At 39.5% G+C, this 17,913-nt stretch overlaps 2 protein-coding genes and 1 pseudogene across 2 annotated transcripts in view; all 3 read left to right on the forward strand.

The window, feature by feature from the left end:
- The window catches only part of MARCHF11 (membrane associated ring-CH-type finger 11), a 105,133-nt gene that overhangs the window by 32,383 nt on the left and 54,837 nt on the right, over positions 1–17,913 (forward strand). The gene's annotated exons all lie outside the window — the stretch shown is intronic.
- Positions 2,201–2,994, forward strand: LOC130837350 (40S ribosomal protein S6-like; annotated as a pseudogene).
- LOC130837349 (heterogeneous nuclear ribonucleoprotein F-like) lies at positions 12,815–14,628 on the forward strand. Its single transcript, XM_057710209.1, has one exon. It carries the CDS (start codon positions 13,029–13,031, stop codon positions 13,995–13,997), a length of 969 nt encoding a protein of 322 aa, XP_057566192.1. The 5' UTR covers positions 12,815–13,028; the 3' UTR covers positions 13,998–14,628.

The following is a 17,913-nucleotide window of genomic DNA, read 5'->3' on the forward strand; positions in this document are numbered from 1 at the left end:
GGCCCAGGAGGCCAGCCAGGCACTGAGTTGTTAGAGGGACAGGGAATGACTGGGAAACAGGAGCAGAGGGCTGGTCAAGATGTGTCTCCCCATCCGTTGTCCTTGCCCATCCCCAGCCTACCTCCCCGACTCCAGGATGTTCACCGTGCTCCCTTACTCGCCATTGCCCTGTGCTGTCTCAGAAAGAGGGATGGAACAGAGCAATCCGCTAGAAGAGTCTCAGATAGAGTGGAGAGCCAAGGACAGGGAAGGGGACTAAGGAACAGAGAAAGGAGAAGGGAGGCGATATGGGCATAGGGTGTTTTGCCCCTTTTAAGGTCTGATACCCTTCGCTTTTATACGTTAGAAGGTAAAACGCAGAAAGTATACACAGGGCTTTCCCTTTGAGTGGACTAACTAAGGAGAGGAAGGCAGGGGTAAGAGAAGCAGTGATGGTGGTGAACTTGCCCTGGCCCAGCAGAGGGCACAGCACACTGCCAGCAGTTTGAATCCTCAGGGCAAAACCAGGCTGCGTTGTGGTACTTACTCTACGATATTATTTTTCATCTGCTTGAGTTATGAGCCATCTACTTGGCGTAAGACACTGTTGGACTCGGAAGAGGGATTTTTGAAATCTGTCCCAGTGATCCTGGAGCGGAATTATTCTTCATGTTGTTATTTTAACAAGGAGAGTGAGTGTGAGTGGAGGAGATGATGCAGGTACCAGGTCGCCCAGAAAACCACGTTATGGTTGTCAAGTTCTTGGATGCTTTCGCCTCTTAAACATCTCACCTCAGAGATGACTTGTCTTTGTCAAGTAGAGCACAGTTTAATAGTTTCCCCTCGATTTTAACTACTTGTTGATCACTATTTTGGTTTTGGAAATAGTGATGCCAGGTCTTCCAATGAGGTTTTTAGTCATGTTGGCCTGAGTTGATACTCTGTGAATAAGACAGAATCTGCTATTTTTCCTCTTAAAAATGATCACAAGGCTGGCTTCTAAATTTTTGGCAGCGGCTCATGTGGAAACCATGGGGAGGCTCTGACTTGCCTTTTAAAATCTCTGTATTAAAGTGATTTGCCAGGAAAAAGGGAAAGAAATCTCTTAAAAATCAAGCAACATCCTGGTTGCCGAAGGCCTTGAGGGGGCTCCTGGGCTGTGAGGTAATGAACGTGAAGTGCTTGGATACTGGAAAGTGCGTTTCACGGTGTAGAAGTTTTGGAGACAATGCCACTCGTTTTGCTCCAGATCAGAATATATTGTTCTCATGTGGTTCTTGGCTCTTGAGCTTCAGTTCACATTTTCAAAGTGAACGGAAAGAAAATGTTAATGGTTTTGAAAAATGTCATTTTCCTTCAAAATATTAAGGTAATGCTGCTGTGCAGACAAGGGTGTCCCAAGTCACTGTTTGGCCTCTAGTGGGTGTGTTTCTCTCCCATTTCTGTTTATGACTTTTCAAAGACACACTTCTTTTATTTTGCCAATGGGAAATGACTAGGGTAGTCACAGTTCCTGTTTCCAGTTGGCCTGCACGTCCTGCGGGCGCTGTGAGCGCCTTGGGAAGGACCAGTTTTGTTTTCATTTTACTCAGTGCCGAGATTTTGGGAGGATTTACTACTAATAAAGAGGATTTGCACTACTCAATTCTTCCTGCTTTTAGATTTAGGACCGGAATGTGAGATAGACGGGGACAGTTTATTCTACTGGGAAATCTCGAGTACCTAGAACAGCGTCTGGCACCCAGCAGGCACTCAGTAAATATTTGCATGTTACATGAGTGTGTTTGCCATGATGGGTTATGCATCAGCTATTGAATAAAGCAGAGCCCTTTGTACACAGTCCCCAAAGTGTCCTGTCTAGAGGGTTGAAAGAACTCCGCGAGGTAGGCTTTAGATGTTTCTTCTTCTAGTTTGGCAACTAGATGATTCCTGCAACTTTCAGAATAAATCAGGAGTCCTACAGTGTGGGCTCTGCCTCCCTTCTTACTTTGCTGCCACTGCCGTTGCCTTACTTCACCACCACTTTCGGAAAGGAAAAAAGAACAATTTGGAATAGGTACACATTCACTTACAACAGCACCGGGCACATAAGAAGCACTTTATAAATGTTAGTCATTATTGTGATGTTGCGACATCGCCATGGATTTCTATTTTATTGAGTTTAAAAAGACCCAAAGTGGCTCTTTTCCGTGGTGCCTCGGAGGCGGTTGGCTGCTTCAGAATGAAGCTGAACATCTCTTTCCTGGCCACTGGCTGCCAGAAACTCATTGAAGTGGACAATGAAAGAAAACTTCGTACCTTTTCTGAGAAGCATACGGCCACAGAAGTTGCTGCTGATGCTCTGGGTGAAGAATGGAAGGGTTACGTGGTCCGAATCAGTGGTGGGAACGACAAACAAGGTTTCCCCATGAAGCAGGGTGTCTTGACCCGCGGCGGGTCCAGCTGCTACTGAGTAAGGGGCATTCCTGTTCCAGACCAAGGAGGACTGGAGAAAGACAGCGCAAATCTGTACGGGGTTGCACTGTGAATGCCAATCTGAGTGTTCTCAATTTGGTGATCGTAAAAAAAGGGGAGAAGGATAATCCTGGACTCACTGATACTACTATGACTCGTCGCCTGGGGCCCAAAAGGGCCAGCAGAATCCGCAGACTTTTCATTCTCTCTAAAGAAGATGATGTCCACCAGTATGTTGTGAGAAAACCCCTAAACAGAGAAGGTAAGAAACCTAGGACCAAAGCACCCAAGATTCAGCGTCTTGTTACTCCCCGTGTTCTGCAACACAAACGTAGGCTTATTGCTCTGAAGAAACAGCGTACTAAGAAAAATAAGGAGGGGGCTGCAGAATATGCTAAACTTTTGGCCAAGAGAATGAAGGAGGCCAAAGAAAAACACTAGGAACAGATTGCCAAGAGATGGAGGCTGTCCTCTCTGAGAGCATCCACTTCCAAATCTGAGTCCAGTCAAAAATGAGATGTTCTAAGAGTAACAAATAAATAAGATCAGACATCAAAAATAAATAAATAAATAAATAAATAAATAAATAAATAAATAAATAAAATAATAAAAAGACCAAAAGTGGATAAATTTTAAATTTTATCGTTTTGTCCAATTAATTAATTAATGGAAAACTTAAAATTTCTCTTTTACTTACTAGTACAAAGAATTATGTTGACATAGTCTCTAATGTTAAACAGTCCTGAACACCTGCTGTGAGCCGCAATGAGCTGCTCAATTTGGCTTACGCATATTTAAGATTTTTGCATTGAGAACGTAAGTGAAATTTGTCTGTAGTTTCTTTTTTGTGTGGGTGTGCTGCCTTTGTCAGATGTTGGTGTTCATGTTTTGCTGGTTTTGTTGAGTCAAAAGCTTCTCTTCCTTTTATGTGTGCATTGTAAATAGCATTGAAATTATCTGTTCCTTTAAGGATTTGTAGAATTCACAAGTGTGAAATTGTCTGGTGCATTTTGGGAGGGGTTATTCTTTAAAAATGTACTGCAGTTTCATTTGTGGTAATTGCTAATGTACAAAAATCATCCATTCATTTGGGTTTTTACATTTATTATAATATTTTTCAGCCAAGTGGTTTTCAATGATTCACAGTTCGTGAATGATTTGTGATTTCTATATTCTCACCTTTATTTTTTTTTCTTTACTTTTGTTAGTCAAAGGTTTATCTCATTTATTGGCCTTAGAGTTCTTAATTTGAAAAGAAGATTCTTTGTTTTGTATTGATATAAGTAGTTTAGGTGGTAAATTTTCCTTTGAGCACATCACAGGTATATCCCAGAGATTCCAATAGAGAGCATTCCAGGGCTTCTCCGGTGGCACAGTGGTTAAGAATCCACTTGCCAATGCAGGGGACATGGGTTCCATCCCTGGACCAGGAAGATCCTGTAAGCCACAGAGCAACTAAGCCCGTGGGCCGCAATTACTGAACCTGTGTTCTAGAGCCCGTGAGCCACAGCTATTGGGCCCGCGTGCCTCAGCTGCTGAAGTCTGCATGCCTAGAGAAAGCCCGTGTGCAGCAAAGAAGACCCAATGCAGCCAATAAATAAATAAATTAATTATAATTAATTAGTTTAAAAATAGAGAGCATTCCATTTTATTATTTTCTGCATATTCTGTGTTCTTGGTTTTGATTTCATTTTTGACACAAAGTTTATCTTGGAGAATTAAAAAAGTTTTCAGATGGTGGGATCTCTTGATTTTCTGGTTTTGTTATAGGTTTTTATTTTACTGTGAATAGAAATTATTTTTATTTCATTTTAACTTTTGTAATTGATTGAGGCTTCATTTTTGACCTAATAAATGGTCAAAATATTCCATGGAGATCTGTAAAGAAGTTGTATTTTCTGTTTTAAGATACGGAATTCAATTTATATATCAATTAGAGTAGCTTTGTGATTTTATTCTTTTTTCTTGTTCATGTGATCATTCTTCAGCAGAAATAAATTTCAATACGTTTGTATCTCTTATACTTTTGTGTTTCATGTAGGTTTTGCTATATAAATGTTGATGCCACATTTATACCTGCTTATTGTGGTTTGTACTCTGCAATTTTAAGGTCACCTTTTCTTAGTGGATGCTATTTGCTTTGAATTCAATGTGCTCGACACTAAGATCAAGATTTCTGATTTTTTTGTTGGTACTTGCCTGGCATGTCTTTGCCCAAACTTTTATTTTTCAACTTTTCTGAGTCACTTTATTTTAGGTGCTTCTGACATAGAGCATACACTTTAGATTTTTTCCTTTAGGAACTAGTCTGGGGTCTTTTTGTTTTGATTTTTGAACATAGTGCAAGCACGTTTCTTACTATAATAGACGTGTTTAGTCTTAATTCTGTAATTATACTTTATGCTATTCTTCACTTTATTTCTTAACTTTTCATTATACGGTCTCAGTTTAATTGTATGTTTCTTCCTGTTATTTGGAAAGTTCTTGTCTGTTATGTCATAACTCTTTTAGTGATAACCTTCATAACTACAGTTTCATAGTTATATTTAGTTAATTATAATCTTTTAACCAGTATCTATTTATGCCTCCTAAGACTCTTGAAGAAATGTGTATAATTCTACTTATTTCTACATTCCATTCCTTCCTTCTACCACCTAATTTTAGTTGATTATACTATATATTTTTAGTTATGCTGCTATTTCCCTTTATATTTTTAATATGCTTAAATTTCTTTTTCTTTTCCTTTACCGGATTTAACTGTTATGTTTTTACCCTGGCTATAAAAGATGAGTCAGCCAGTGCTCTCCCGCACCTCTCAGCTTCTCTTCCTGTGCACTCCCCAAGTTTTGTTGGCTACCTCATTTCTACATTTTCTACTCCAGTTTCATTCTGTTCTATAGCCCCAGTTCTCACGGTGGCTTTAGTTCTCATTCCTTGTTTACATGCAGTCAGTGGTCACTACTAGGCATGTTGTTGTGTTTTTTATTTGTCTCTCGGCTTTCTTTGCCCAGGGACTTTGGACTCCTTATATCATGTCTCAATATTGAATGTTTCTGGGGAGAAGCCAAGGTTAGCTTGTGTCTTTTCCTTCAAGATAAATCTCTCTCTTTATCCTATCTGGGTGCCCAAAGGATTTTTCTTTATCACTGAATCCCACTAGCTTCATGTTTATTGTTTCTTATCGCTTTTTTTTTTTTCCCAAATGTGTACTTTCATTCTGTTTCTTTTATTTCTAAACATTTTCTTGTATTATTTACCTATACCTATGTACGTATGTATGTATTTACCTGCCTTATTTGCGTTTCCTTATTCTAGGATACCATTTGTGCAAACATGGCATCTCCTTGTTTAACTGCTGTCACTTTCTCCCTGAATTTTTAAAGATCATATTTCATTTTGATGCAAGTTTGTTCCTCCTCTTTCCCTCCTTTTCTCCTTTCCCACCCCAACCACACACTGCTTTCTCTCTCTCCTTGCCTCCTCTCCTTCATTCTTTCTTATTGTCTTTGATATCTTTTCCCACATCTTTTCACTGAGGAACATGTTCCAAATAAAAATGTGGCTATAATTACGCATGTCGTTGGAAGCAAAGGTGGAAGAGAGGGAGCTGGTATGATTATCACATGATTTGCTCATATGTTTTTGGAGGCATTTTCTCAGTAGACATGGAGACCACCTGGTCCCTGGCAGCTGTGTAATAATTCCTTTTCATCTAACCTAAGACTTTTGAACTTTTCAACAGTGTTCTCTTTGGGCTACCTGATCTCATTTCTGAAGAGATACTATTACATATAATGTTTTTCTTTGAACCTTTCTTTTTAAACTCTGTATCCAGAAACTATAGATGATATTCATAAAAGACTACACAAGGCCAGTAGGGTGGGAGGGAATTAATCTCATGTTTTATTAGTCAGTGTAGGTTTTGATAATGTACTTGATTTTATACACAGCCTTCTAATTCATATTCGTTCAGTTTCTGGTCCACTAACTCCTGGATCTATTCTAGACACACCTGCCCTCACTCTCTGTATTGCGTTGTGTAATTCGTGCATCCTCTGTAAATGACCCAGCAGGCGTCCCTTTTGGATCTCATCCTGTTCATTTCTGTTCACTTCAGCATTTAACAATGTCATTCTGAATTCATGAAGTCTTCTGGTTTGGTAAAAGATCCAAAGCTATTAAGTTTATATACTGTGCCAATGTGTAGTGACCAATGAAGAAATTATAAAAGGTACTGGGCCAGGAATTGACTTCAAAATTTCATCCAAAGCTGTAACTGTTTTTTTCTTCCAGTTTTATTGAAATATAGTTGACATACAGCATCGTATGAGTTTAAGGTGTAGAGCATAATGCTTTGACTTAAATACATCATGAACTGTTGACCACAATAAGTTTGGCGAACATCCATCATCTCTTATAGATACAAAATTTGAAAAATAGAAAAAATATTTTCCCCTTATGATGAGAACTCAGAATTTACTCTCTTAACAACTTTCCTATATAACACAGAGCAGTGTTAATTATATTTATCGTATTGTACATTATGTCCCTTGTACTTATGTATCTTATGACTGGAAGTTTGTACCTTTTGGTCACCTTCATATAATTCTCCCTCCTCTCACCCCAACCTGTTTATCCATTCATTTATTGATGGGCATTAAGGTTGCTACGTAACTAATTTGTTTAAAAAGTGACTTTATTGGTTGTATTTATAAAAGTAATGTATGTTTATTGTAGGGTGTTTGAAAACTCTGTGTGTGTGTGTGTGTGTGTGTGTGTGTGTGTGTGTGTATTGGTGTATGTGTAATGTCCCCCAGTCGTACTCCTGCAGGTACAAAGTTAGCATGATTTTGTCTTTCCTTCTGGCCTTAAATATATATACACACATAATTTTATTAAGCTTTAGTCATGCTTCCAATACCTAAAATTTAGTGTTAAGTTTTTCTCTTTGTATTGCTTATTTTGTCTCATTTTGGTAAATATTCTTCATTTATGGTTTTTGTAATGGCTACATAATTTTTTTTATGGCTACATAGTTTTAAATGATAAGGCTATACCAGAATTTAGTTAGTCCCTCCTTACTGTTGAAGTTCTTGTATTATCAAATTTTGTTCATATTTACAACTATTTTATTAAGATAGTGTCTGAGATATAAAATTAATAAGTGAAAGAGCATGGGAATTTTTTTGGTGCTAATTTGTTTTTCAAGTGTTTTATTAGGAAATACTACATATGCAGAAATATAAGAAAAGCATGAGCATTTTTCAGGCTCAAAATATAATGTGAGATTGGTCATGAGAATAGCTGTGCCATTTTACATTCTCACCAGGAATGTGTTTGAGTGGTTCCCTTCCCATGTCAACCTCAGCATGTAGCCTTATGAATTTTAAATATTGTTGTCAATTTAATATAGGAAAAGTGCCATTTCTTTGCTTTAATTTGTGTTTCTTTCGTCTACGGAGTTGTATAGACTGTGATATTTACTAGCCATTTGTATTTTTTCAGTGAATTGTCTAAAGAGGTTCTTTGCCCAGTTGTCTGTTGATGTATAGAGTTTTGCTTATTTCCTTTACAGGAATTTCAAAATTTTCAAGATTTTTCGTATTTTTAACAAATATATGGGTGTGCATATGTGTGCATGTTACAATTTTTGGTTCCTATTTAGAAAATTAGTTAGCTAGTGCTGTGTAACAACAACAACAAAAAAATCCAAAACTCAGGGTCTTACAATAATAATCCTTTGTCATTGTTTATTAGTTTTTGATCAGTCTGTGTGGTTTTTGGTCTTGGCTGGAGTTTATCCTGCCTCTGCGGTCAGCTATGGGGTAGCGAGATGTTTCTGCTGATATTAGCCACGGTCTCTTGCATTTTGGGCAGTGGCAGGCTGGCTGACTCCTGATGGCCTGGGCTAGGGTAACTGGGTTCTCTCTCCTTTAGTAGACTAGTTTGGCTCGTTCCAATGGTAGGGTTCCAAAAAGGCTTGGAACTGGTACACAGCTATTTCTGATACATTTATTGGCAAAAACAAGTCACAGAACCAGATCATGTTCAAGGCATGGAGAAAAAGACTCCACCTCTCAATGGGAGGAACTGTAACATGCATTGCAAAAGGCATGGATAAAGGGAGGAGGGGATAATTGTGAACATTAATTTTCCACAGTAGGTAACTAGTTTGTTTTTTGTTTGTTTGCTTGTTTGTTTTCAATGGATCCTTTTAGGATATTTCCTCATCCTTTGTTTCAAAGATTTTTCTAGGATATATCTAAGAGACATTTTAAAACTTAATTTTACTCCCTTTTTTAAGTGCAAGAAGATTTTTCTTCAGTATATCTTTGATTATTGTATGTATTCCTATTACCTGTGTTAATGTCAGTTGCTTCCTCCAATGTGAATTTTGATTTCCCTATTATGTTTTTTTTTATTTACTTACAATTGTTTATCTTTATCTCTGTTGTGGTAAGTTGTGTTTCTATCTATTCCTGCTGACTTTTCACCTGAGGATTTTCTTTCCTTGTTACTTTCTGCCTCTGGTTCTTATAGGACATTGCTTCTTTTATACTTCTGGGGCTTCCAAGAAGTCTTCTAAAATGTTCTTTGTGTTCCTTTAATAAAACATCAGCTCTCTTATTTTTGGTGTCCAGGCTAACACTCCACACTATCTTGTTCTCAAATGCTTTAAATATAAATCATCCGTATCCAAATGCAACCTTTTATTTGCCTGTTACTGAAACTTTTTCCATATCTTAGTACCTTGCTTGTAAAACGCTCTCCATATACAATTAAATTTCCATGTACTGTTGACCCTTGAACATCATGGATTTGAACTGCCTACATCCATTTATACATGGATTTTTTTCATAAATATTACAGTACTGCACATCTGAGGTTGGTTGAATGAACAGATGCAGAACCTCAGATACAGAGGGCTGCCTATGGGACTTGGCCATCTGCAGATTTGGGTCGTGGAACCAATCCACTGCAGATAGCAGGGAGGCCTGTACAAACTTTCCATCGTTAAACATCATTGGTCCTGGCAATCCAGACACTGTATGGGGGTTATGAGGACCGTGTCAAGGAGGAAGAAGCCAATGGTGGATGCAAAATGGAAGCTCCTAGACCAGCTAGGAATGGAGCCCTGAAATAGGCATTAAGTTGGACTGGTAGGACACACTGATTGGCCTGAGGTTGATAAGATCAGACCAAAAGGAACCTATTCAGAACGGAGCTCATTATACTTTATACCTTCTCCTTCTCAGCCATAGAATAATTTCCTCTTTGCTTTTAAGCCATTTAAGCGCCTTGAGAATAACTCATGCTATATTTGGTTCGGAACATGGCAGCTGCTCTGCTTTATAGATAAGAAGAAGCACTGCCCCTGCCACGTTGTCTTGCATCGCCTGGGCTGCCTCCCTGGCCACAGTTGAGGATGCTTTGAGCTCTTGCCCTGGGGCCATGGATCAGGGATGAAAAGAATCCTCTGTACCTGACTCTGGACTACACTCTTGGACCGAAGTCACTGGCTTCCTCTCTGCTTTTCTTTTCTGTTCTTTCTATGTGGGTGAACCTTACCCTACCTCAGAGCATCTGTGACTTGATTATTCTGTCTCCCTTTTAAATGCTGCCACATCACCACTATTTAATATCTCGCATCAGAAGTTGGCAGAAGAGAGAACTCAGTAGGTATTTAGATAAAAAAAGGACATGTATTCCAATTCCTAAAGACAAAGTAAAATGATCTTTCTATTTAAGCTGTTCTTTGTGAAATGGCAATGTTCCCAGAATATTTGAGCTGAAAGGGATCTAAGAGATCATTAAGTTTAACTGGAAAAAACGGAGCCCTACAGCAGTAGGAATGATTCATTCATGACTCCAGAACAGAAATTCAGTTCCAGGTCCCATCAATCCATTGCCTCTTTATTCCCCGCCCCCCTGCCCAGTTCTCCACACTTCTTTGCTGGTAACATATTTTATTTTAGATTGTATTTTTTTTTCTTTTCTTTCTACTACCAGGGTCCAAATCTTTTTCACCTTTGTCCTAGTATAATTACAGTTTTGTATATTTGTTATATTTCAAAATTGAAAATATTTCCAGAATCTATTTATAGTTGTCTGGAAAACCATAAGTAACAAATTGTAATTTACTATTTTCTGCTTCCATTTCTCCATAAAAGGTAATTCTGATGGGATTAGGTTATTCCTTGTGAACTAAACTACATTACTGCCTGCTATTTCTTTTATAATTATTGTTTGGTTTCTTTCTTACAAATTAATGAGGAGTTATTGCCATTAGGATTAGAATGTTGAACTTTTTAGAAAAGAATTATATTTAACTGTTGTAGCCCTTGCCTTTATATTGCATGTGTGTCTGTGTTAGTAGACCCGGTCCTATCCTAGTTCTGCAGGTGGTCCTCTGTTAAATGGAACAGTCAAGCTACTGCTGGCTTTAAAATGTGTATTTAAAGGCATGTATAAATATTCACCATTATTTCATCTATTTAAAATGAAGGATCCCATCAGATAACATTTGCCTGGTAAATTAACATGAGCCTTCAGACATATAGATCACAATAAATTTTGTCAGGTGGAAAAAGATTTAGGAAGTGAATTAATTTCAGTAGGAATGGAAAATGTAGTGCCTATTGTATAAACGTATCTGGAGTTGGACTGTCCGCTGATGGTTGGATCTCTGGCAGCGATACTGGGTTGATTTGCGGGTGATAACGATTTTCTTCTACCTCAATCATGACAAATTAGAAGTATATTTTGAGCACCCTGACTTTGTTTAATAATGCTTTCTCAATCGTTTTCATCCATGAAATTGTTATTGCCTTTTGCCCTCTGATGTCTATCCCTTTAATGTATATCGTCATCAGATTTTTCTTTGTACCAGAACCAAGGATGTTTTATTTTCCAAAGAGTGATTAGACCTCCACTGAGTAGCACCCTGCACTGATTTTGTCCTGTAACATCCCACAGCTCTACAGAAGTCTGCAAAACAGTAAAGCTATACTTATAATGCCCAAATATCATTAGGATATTATGACACAGCATTTTTTTGTCATAATATCCTAATTTTTGAGTTTATTTAGCATAGTTCAAAGTCTATACACACTCAATCTTTTTGAAGAATTCCTGATCTTTATTGGTTAGAAACACTGACCAACGTTTAACAAATGGTTAGTAAAAATGTGAACACATCTATTATTATATGCGTGTGTTTATCACCTAGAATTTATGGTACTTCCATCAGCACAGTGGTTAATATGAATTATTAGCTGAGAGGTGGACCAAATTCCCAAAATTGAATATGGATATAAATATTGAATTAGTAAAGTGAAATTTTACTTGTATTTACATAATTCAGTTAGACAAAATCTTAAGGGCAATAAGATTATCTAATTTTCTCTGTAACTGATGAAATATTTTATCTTTATTAATTTCCTTGGAAGTACATCTTGAAATGCTAAGAAAGGGAAGACATGGCAATTTCATCCTCTTTGCATTTCATAACACAAATTTGACTGCATTCTCCTTTTCTTCATTTTGATTTTTTTTTTTTTGGTCCTTGTCTCACTGATAGGCATTCCTCAGTCCGGAACTTTAGTCCCATTGCCATGTAAGGACAAAATTAAGTTGGGACAAGTGGCATAAAATGACCTCAGACAAAAGAATTATGTAACTTATTGGGATGAATGTCAATTGGAAATTACTATTTCTCTACTGAAACACCTGGAAACAAACTCAAGAGTGGTACCGTATTAATGACATCTCACTCAATTCTGCAGCTAACTTTTATAAAGTCTTTTTTGGAATCGCTGAAACTCAGTGTAGAAATAAAGTATTGCTCAGCCAGCAAGTTGTTTGAAGAATAATTTACTTAAGGTGTAATGGGAATGTAAAATAACCCTAAAATAAATATTTTAAGTATCCCTATTTAGACATCTTTGTGTGAAAGAAAGTTAAATTTGGCATAGCTCTTTCATATAAAACACCTTAAAAATAAGGAAAATTTTCCATTTTAAACTGTGACTTTAAACATTGTTTGTTAGGGACAACAGGCCCCGGACCCGCCGTGGTTAATAACAAAAGGAGATGCACCTGGCCTTTCCCCGGAATCCTCTGCGTTCTTAAGCGTCGGGTAGAGTTGGGGGTCCTTTGGCTGTAAACTTGCTTGATGAAAATAGAAGTCGTTCCTGCTCCCTTCAGTGGACAGTTCGTTGCCTACCTGGAGTGTCTTCGACTGTGGGCATCCCCCGCTGTTCTTTAAGCCACAAAAAGCTGCACCCAAGCTTGTTTGACGTCTGCCCTGTCAAGTGTCCATGATGTTGGGCCCCGAGGGAGGTAAAGGCTTTGTAGTCAAGCTCCGTGGCCTGCCCTGGTCCTGCTCTGTTGAGGATGTGCAGAATTTCCTCTCCGACTGCACAATTCATGATGGGGTTGCAGGCGTTCATTTTATCTACACTAGAGAAGGCAGGCAGAGTGGTGAGGCTTTTGTTGAACTTGAATCAGAAGATGATGTAAAAATGGCCCTTAAAAAAGACAGGGAAAGCATGGGACATCGGTAGATTGAGGTGTTCAAGTCCCACAGAACCGAGATGGATTGGGTGTTGAAGCACAGTGGTCCAAACAGTGCTGACACTGCCAATGATGGTTTCGTGCGACGTCGAGGACTCCCGTTTGGATGCACCAAGGAAGAAATCGTTCAGTTCTTCTCAGGGTTGGAAATCGTGCCAAACGGGATCACATTGCCCGTGGACCCCGAGGGCAAGATTACAGGGGAAGCCTTTGTGCAGTTTGCCTCACAGGAGTTAGCTGAGAAGGCTCTAGGGAAGCACAAGGAGAGAATAGGGCACAGGTATATTGAGGTGTTCAAGAGCAGTCAGGAAGAAGTTAGGTCATACTCGGATCCCCCTCTGAAGTTCATGTCAGTGCAGCGGCCGGGGCCTTATGACCGCCCTGGCACAGCCAGGAGGTATATCGGCATTGTCAAGCAAGCGGGCCTGGAGATGATGAGGTCTGGTGCCTACAGTGCAGGCTATGGGGGCTATGAGGAGTACAGTGGCCTCAGTGATGGCTATGGCTTCACCACCGACCTATTTGGAAGAGACCTCAGTTACTGTCTCTCTGGGATGTATGACCACAGGTATGGAGATGGCGAATTCACTGTCCAGAGTACCACTGGACACTGCGTCCACATGAGGGGGCTGCCGTACAAAGCCACGGAGAACGACATTTACAACTTCTTCTCTCCACTCAACCCGGTGAGAGTCCATATTGAGATTGGCCCTGATGGAAGAGGGACCGGCGAGGCTGATGTTGAGTTTGCCACTCACGAAGAAGCCGTGGCAGCCATGTCCAAAGACAGGGCCAACATGCAGCACAGATACATAGAACTTTTCTTGAATTCCACAACAGGGTCCAGCAACGGGGCATATAGCAGCCAGATGATGCAAAGCATGGGGGTGTCAACCCAGTCCACTTACAGTGGCCTTGAGAGCCAGTCCGTGAGTGGCTGTTATGGGGCTGGCTATGGTGGCCAGAACAGCATGGGTGGATATGACTAGTTTTGTAGTAGCTTTTGAGTCATTTCAATCAAATTTTCACAGGCAGCCAACAAGCAGTGAAAAGCAGTTATTACTCTAGAGGAAGCTGTGGGACCCATTTTGCACCATGAGTTTGTGAAATCTGGATTTAAAAAATTACCTCTTCAGTGTTCTCTCATGCAAACTTTCTTCTAGCATGTGGTACTGAGTAAACTAAAACTATTTTCAGCTTTTCTCAATTAACATTTTGGTAGTGTACTTCTGGAGTGATGTTATCTGAGTTAAACTAGTTTTAAGTACGTTAAATGTGGATCTTTTACACCACATCATCGTGAACACATTGGGGAGGCTTGCTTTTTTCGAAAACTCAAGGTGCTAGATCCCTAATTCAAAGAGGAACATTTCTCATGTTTGTTCATTCTAGTTTGTTTTCATTTAAAACCTTTTAGGTTAAGTTTAAGCTTTTTAAAAGTTAGTTTTGAAAATTGAGACACATTACTAATACTGTAGGAATTGGTGAGGCCTTGACTTAAAACTTTCTTTGTACTGTGATTTCCTTTCGGGTGTATTTTGCTAAGTGAAACTTGTTAAATTTTTTGTTAACTAAATTTTTTTCTTAAAATAAAAAGACTTTTTCACAATGAAAAAAAAATTGTTTGTTAGAGTGCATTGCTTCATAGAAAAAAATGAAGGGCACCAACTACATACTAGAAAAATGTTTCCTGAGCAATGCCAAGAAAATATAACCAAGAAAACACTGATGAATAATGTGAAGATGATAGAAAACATTCCCAGCCATTCCACAACTCTAAGGACCTGTAAATGCCTTTGGATGGTCTGACATATACTGTTTTATTTGTAGGACATCTGGCTTTTCAGAAATGAGAAAAGGATTGCACCAGGGTAAGCAGCAGTGTAGCAGCTCACGTCAATTGCATGTAAATTGCATCAATTGCATGAACTATGATGAACAGTTGATAAGGTCTGGGTTGCCACCTAAAGGACTGAACGATGATATTAAAAACAGAGACATTTATCTGTAAGCTTGTCTTTTTATCAGCCCTTACTGATCAAGGGTTAATGGGACTTCTTTGTATAAACATAAATGTTGAAAGGGGAGTAGTCTTATGTACAAAATAGAGGAGACACTTTGGAAGCGAACACAGCTAGGCACAAAAGGCAGAGTAAGTGAAAGTCTAAGGTTTAAATATCCATCTGGAATTGGTGTTTTATAAGTTACTTGCATGAACAGATGGCCAAGCTCACTCACATTTTTTCCCCTCAATTTTGGAGTATTGGATCAATTTTCTTATGGACTTTGAGAGACACATTTGAAGTGGCGTTTTTATGCATACACACAGAGTTTAGTATATGACTGGTAAACCCTAAAATTCATTCGAAGGAGGTTATTTCTTTTGTTAGGGCGTATTCTGTACTCAGAGACTTTTCTCACACCACCGTCTCCAGGAAATATTATCTCTCCAGGCCACATCTGTGTAGAATTACATAGGTGGGGACATCAAGAGCATTAAATTCTGTCTCTCTGGTTCTTGCCATTCCTTCCTGTAGAGGAACCCTGAACAGCTGCAGACGCTTTCCTGATATTTCTGGGTGTCCCCAGGGGTCATTTCAGTGGGCTTGAGTGTGCCTAGTAGTTGTTCAGCAATTTGCAGAGCTGCCTGGAAGTACCCAGGCACAGCCTTTTGGGCTCACATCTGAGCTGCCTGCTGACTGGCTCGGTCCCAACACCCTAGAGGTGGGAGGCTGCCGACACACTCACTAGGGCCCTGATATGCCCGTGGGTTTCTGGGAGCCTGCAGATAGCTCAGCTGCGCTGCGCCTGGAGTCAGAACAGGCGGGAGTACCTCACTTCCTCTGTGCAGCCACATTTCACCCGATAATGCTGCCTTGTGTCTTGGCGTCTTACAGTAATTTCGACATAGGTTTAGCCTTTTAAATTACACGTGGCCTGCATCAGCCCTGGTAGGGAACAGGTGGCTCACTGGATGTGTCTTGTGGATGGCGTGAGCAGGGTTAAGAGAACCAGCAAGAGATGGTGGACCCCTAAGGTGTCAAGGGACAGGTGCAGGATTCCTGGAGACTGTTCAGAGCTGTGGCTGTGGAAGAGAAGGTGAGCTGAGGTTAGAAGAATGAAGCCACTGCCATGTTCATGGTCAGGTAAGGAGGAAGCAGGGGGAGCAGATATACTGACTTCACTCTGCTCCCTCCCTCCCACCTCCTGCAGGCTCCGCCCATAGCCCCATCTGACCTGAAGCCAGAGGGCAGCTAACGTGATGGTTTCATAAAGAAGGGGGCAGGAAAAGACAGAACTGAGATGTGGAGGCCCAAACTAAGGGTGTTTGGTGCACAGTTTTTCCTTCTCCTCGCCCCTCTCTCACACTGCACTGGACATGGGTCCTAGGAATGGGTTCGGAGTAGCAATCTGCAAAGGAATTGCCTTGCCGCACTCAGAAGAGTCCCTCTTCTCTGCAAAGCAATCACAGATTGCAGTCGTGGTGCTTGAGTCCTCATCCAGAAGGCTAGCTACTCAGGCAAACAAACTTCTGCTATGTTGACCCAAGTGCTTCACCAGACCTGCCCAGACACGCCTCGTGTTAGAGAAAGGAGGTTAGGTTGTGATGTGGATCAAACCCCCAAATCTCGGTGACTTCACCCACTTAACTCAAAGAGAACTGCTTGCTCATGTTCCAGTCCGAGAAGGGCTGAGTGCCTTCTTCTGTCTTGGAGGTAACCCATTTGCAACATGGGCCCTCCAGGATCCAGGGAAGAAGGGAGAGAGAGAGAGGGGATTGTATACGATGATTTTATGGCCAGGCCTGGTGGGGCTGACATTTCACCACTCACATCTTCTTGACCACTTAGTTACATGGCTCCACCCTGAATGCAAAGAAAGGCAGGATTTTGAAGCGTCTTGACAGTCTCTGTTTTGTGCTTGGATCTCAGCAATGAATATAACTTAGAGTGGAACTCCTTAGCACATGTTAGTTGACCACTCAGTTGACCCGTGATTGCATATCCACTAATTCTTGTTATCCTAGGGATTTCCACCGTACCCTGTGAAACTTGAATGTTTAACTAGTCACTCTAGATATGCTGTTTTAATTATCTAAATATTTAATTATATGTGACTTTAATTATCTCCACCATTCATTTTTGGAAGAACCATGGGAGATGCCTTTTATTATTATTTTTTTGATTGAGTTGAGATGATATAAGTAGGTAGATTTATGTTGTTATTAAAGATTTACAGCCCTTCAATAATATTCCCCCAACTTTTAGTGCTTTAATCAAGTTATTAATGTGACTTCTTATAAATCATCCATACCCATTAAAAGTAGATGCTTATTAAAGCAGGACTTTTGAAGATGTCTTATCTTAAGGTTAGAACTAACAGTATTATGGTGAGCAGTTAATATGGTGAATTGATTTAATGTCAGTACTTATTAGAGTCTTAGCTCTGCAGTTGGAATCTTAACTCTACATGTCCCATTACATGAGAATCTTGAAATCAAATATTTAGGACCAAAGAGAGATCCAGAAGAAGAATATATCATTTCGCTTTTCTCGCCCTAAGTAATATAGGACCACTATATAACACTAATATTTTTCATTCTTATAAGCATTTCGTTCTTACTTATAAAATGTCTGTGCAGGGCATTAAAAAAAGTAGCTATTATAACAATGAGAACAATATAAAGAAGCTTTGCAACTAAGGACTTAAGTTTAATTCCTGCTGCAAAGTATTATAATTTGAAATAAAGTACAAAATAATTCATGTGTTAAAAACTGGTCTGTCTGCCAACGTTTTCTTGTAAAAGATTTTCTTGTTAATTAGCGGCATGTATATGCCACGTTCTTGGCATGTGGCTTCATGGAATTGGTGAGCGCTGTGCAGATGAGAAAATGATTTATCTTA

Source organism: Hippopotamus amphibius, chromosome 15, assembly GCF_030028045.1.
Source record: "Hippopotamus amphibius kiboko isolate mHipAmp2 chromosome 15, mHipAmp2.hap2, whole genome shotgun sequence".
Taxonomy (NCBI): Eukaryota; Metazoa; Chordata; class Mammalia; order Artiodactyla; family Hippopotamidae; genus Hippopotamus; species Hippopotamus amphibius.